The sequence below is a fragment of the Triticum dicoccoides genome, chromosome 7A (genome assembly GCF_002162155.2).
Source record: "Triticum dicoccoides isolate Atlit2015 ecotype Zavitan chromosome 7A, WEW_v2.0, whole genome shotgun sequence".
NCBI classification, from domain to species: domain Eukaryota; kingdom Viridiplantae; phylum Streptophyta; class Magnoliopsida; order Poales; family Poaceae; genus Triticum; species Triticum dicoccoides.
Window position 1 is genome coordinate 259,864,497 of NC_041392.1, and position 4,096 is coordinate 259,868,592.

Here is a 4,096-nt window from a genome sequence, read left to right on the forward strand (position 1 = left end):
ATCGAAAAAAAACTAGATAGCGAACAAACACACAAGTGGAGTTGGCGCCGTGTGCGGATCCTGGACGATTGATGTTGCGGTATCTCAGGAAGGAGACACGTAGTCATTGCCCCGGGAAGTAGGCAAGTTCAGATAACTTCGTTAACAAATCTTGATGTCGTTATCATGTTGCGATTCCACGATAGATCAAATACATACCTCGGATTATTCTAACAATGTATGCGAAGTCATGTGGTGGGAGTATTGATTATGACGCTTTACTCTTTTCGCATGTGCAGAAACTATGAGAACAATTTGACTTTGTTTCGGTATGTGCTCAAGACACCCAAGAAAGTACAGCTACATTTTTGAGAATTTAGAAATAATATAATACATAGAGGTTTGCTAAACATGTTTGGCAAAGTTTTGGTTGTTTAAAAGTATTGTCCCATCGAGGAGCTAAAATTGGGAAAACACATTAGCACTTGAGCAAATCAATTCTACATGGATACAATAGTTACATCCCAGTGTAGTTTGTAAGAAACACTTGTTTGTCACACGATATCGAGAACTCCGTAATACCCGATGAGTACCGGCAAAGAAACCAAAGTTCCAAATATTACCCTGCATGTTGGGAAATTCATCAGTCCATGACAATAACACAAGAATGAAAACACATGACAACTAATTATGTCATAACACTAGTGAGAGGAGGTGCTTACGCCGTGCTAAGTACATCGGCGTGGAGGCCATACTCCTTTGCGAAGACGAAGGAGGCAATTGATTGCGGTAGTCCTGCCTGCATGCGAAGAGCGAAATGTTCATTTTTGATTTTTCTCTCATACCTTGGCACTTGTTTTCGATCGATCGTTTGACTAAGTTGAGTGTGCTAAAGAATAAGACGCCTATATTACTCTTCTAACTAACGAAAGCACGCATGGAAAGAGCAGCTTCATTGTTAGAGCAAATATAATAGTGAACTTATAGCCCGCTTATATGGTATTTTTACCTATGTGGAGGAAAGAGATATGAAAAAAATAAAAGAAGTGGACTCTCATGCAAGAGCCTAGCTATATATGCATTTTTTGGCAAATACAATTAATGTGAAGAAAAAGATAGAGAAAAGATGAAAAAAGTACTAATACAATAGTTAATCTTATAGTCCACATTATTGTATGAGTGTGTATAGATGATGGTTATAAATGACATGATAGTTCGATATAACTATCAGCTAGCTATATTATTAACTATGCTCTTAGTTTGATTTTATTTTTCCTTTAGCGGACGGATCTGTAAAGCAAAAAAGCAATCGCATGCATGCAGTTCCGCACTCCGCGTGACCAAGAAACTACACTTCTTGAAATCCATCAGTAAAGTCAATGAGCACTTGGCGGTAAAAAAACTCATCACCTGACGACGGACGCAAAAAAGGGACAAGCCCCACTTCTCCAGTATTTATACTTTCTTCCCTAGACGAGTTGTAGTACGTAGCAGCAACACTTGTAGTGGCTAGACGGCGCGATCGATCGAGACCAAAGTCTTCAAAGTACAGTACGGGCGATCCGGCGATGGGATTGGCAGCTAAGACGAGTATAGTACTCTTTTTTTTTTTGCGGGTAAGACGAGTATAGTACTCTACTCGTACGTGTTTACACGAACGAACCTGTATGATGGCGAAGCGTAGCACGTCGCCGCGGAGGCCGAACGCGGCGGCTCCGGCGAGCGCCGCGAGTGGGCCCGCGACGAAGCGCAGCACCATCCCCAGCGCCGCCAGTCCCCCGCCGCACGCCACGATTCTCTCCTGCTGCGCCATGAACAACCCTGCATCCATGCATGCATGCATGAGCACTGCTTCAACAAACAATCTGTTTGTTGCACACGTATACGTCTGTGCTGACACCGTGTAAGTTTATCATACGTACGTACCCATGCTGAACATGGACATCCCGGTGCCGGTCCTGGACATGACCTGCAGCGAGCCCGTCACGACGCCCGGCATGCCGATGCGCCACCTGCATGCATGTGCACGCACGTAAAACACTAGTCACCTTTCCGGACGTTCGATGGCACACGTATACGCCACGCATGTACGGCGGTCCGATAGGTACGAAGGGCAGCGGAGTCCGCACGTACCTATAGGCGATGCACGCCCAGGCGACGCCGAGGACGCTGGCGTACACGTTCGGGTTCCTCGCCAGCTTCATCCCAACGGTGCTCGCCATCGGCCACAGCCGAATCCTCCTTCCACCGGTGGGCGGCGCCGCTTCCACGTCCATCTCGACGTGCTGTGCTCGGTCGTCGTCGCTAGTGGTGGATCCGTCGTCGCGGGCCGTTGTGGCACTCAAAGAAGAGGCGCCGCCGACGACCCAGGCTTTCCGCAGCTCGAAGGCGAGCAGAAGGAGCGGGAACCACACGATGGCCTGCACGACGGCGATCTGCACGATCAGGTCCTGCGCCCACTTGCCGTACATGGCGTCCAGCAGCGGCACGCCGACGACGAGCGTGTTGTTGTACGCGCCCAGGGAGAACCCCGTGATGGACCACGAGTAGGCACCGGCCTTGGCCTTGGCGCAGCGCGCCCAGACGGCCGCGGCGAGCACGGCGAGAAGTTTGGCGACGGCGTCGGCCGCGATGACGCGGTAATTCATGGCGTAGGGGTCGGCGCGGACCACGAAGTCGAAGGTGAAGAAGGGCATGGAGAAGCAGACCACCAGCGTGTTGATGGCGTCGCACTGCTCCGCCGTGAAGAACCGCCACCATCGCACCGACCCGTACCCGAGCCCCAGTGCAAAGTAGAGCGGCGCCATCGCCTCCACCACCTTGTAGATGTCGCCCAATGCTATCATCTTATTTGATGTAGTAGTATGACTGTGTCTGTGTGAGTACCTTTGGCTCCCTGAACGAGTTGGGATGATGTCTTGGTATGCTGCCATTTCTGTGGCTATAAATATAGCCGGAGAATATGGAATCGGAGAGGACAAGCACTGCACAGGAGATCGATCGGTGGAATCTGTGGCGAATTGGTTCCCATGAGCCATGAATAAACTTGGATTGTCTTGTCAGCATGCCTAAGCTCCGTGGTCCTTATGGGTCTTTAGAGGCATTACTACTTACGGGCATGTGCATGAAGACTTCTCAATTGTTATTGACAATGTCAAACCGGATTCGGTATGACAATAGCCACAATGGCTCGTTCTCACGGCGATAGTGGCCGTTCCATGGTTTAGAGATCTCTATGTAATTTTTATTATGTTTGAGGTGTCTTATACTCCTAATAAACTTTTATAATAGATCCGGATTTTTATTGAAAAATGCATGCCTGGAAAGCCAAGGGACTCATTACTTTGAGTAGATTCCACTTTTTAGCCTCCTAAGAGTGTGAGTGACAATATTTTTACCCAATTTAGAAGAAAAATAATCCTTCCAAGTACATCCTTTAAGAAAATTCCTTCGATTGTTAAACCTCTAAATTTACCAGTTCCCGTCAGCTTGTTCCATGAGCCAACATCTAGATTGAAGGTGCATTTCTTCTGGCTTCGTTTTGACAAGGGAGGTTTTTGAGCCCCAAGGGGGTTGGGGAATGAAGAGGATTTGGTGATCTCCTCCCCTTCACCGAATCCACTAATCCCCCCTTCTAAATTCCACGCATTTGGTTAAACTCGCCCAATCTCCGCGTCTGGTTTGACCTCCGCATCATCAATTCCACGAGTAGGCCCTTGAGACTTCAGTTCCGCGTGGAACGAGTGGGATTCCTGGGGATCGAGGGGTTTGGGCCGGTCCAAACCATGTGCACCAAACGGCCTTGTGGAGATTTTTGAGGATTACACGCCCGTGGGGTTAATCCCCTACAAAACCCTTCCAACCCCTTTCCACCAAAAGAGGCCCCTCGGTGTTGTCGAAGTGGCAGACCACGCGGGCAATCTGGTTAAGCCAGGCTGGCTCCCTAGCTAGGGCATCAATTGTTGCCCCTGCTTCACCACACCAGAGTTTGGGACTATTAGGTTGTTCTAGAGTAAGAGTACATATACTGGTAAGATAAATTCTTCCCCAGCTACTCACGACATTGTGCCTTGCGTATACTCCCTAAATTAGGGTTGTTTGTCTTATTACCCTCACC

General features: G+C 48.5%; 1 protein-coding gene across 1 annotated transcript; it reads right to left on the bottom strand.

Moving 5' to 3' along the window:
• Positions 1-385: 385 nt before the first annotated feature.
• On the bottom strand, positions 386-2,825 carry LOC119328017 (probable auxin efflux carrier component 5c). Its single transcript, XM_037601061.1, has 5 exons — positions 2,113-2,825; positions 1,906-1,991; positions 1,643-1,800; positions 702-778; positions 386-603 (listed from the first exon to the last, which is right to left on the bottom strand). The coding sequence occupies exons 1-5, from the start codon at positions 2,823-2,825 to the stop codon at positions 534-536; spliced, it is 1,104 nt and encodes a 367-aa protein (XP_037456958.1). The 3' UTR covers positions 386-533.
• Positions 2,826-4,096: the final 1,271 nt, after the last annotated feature.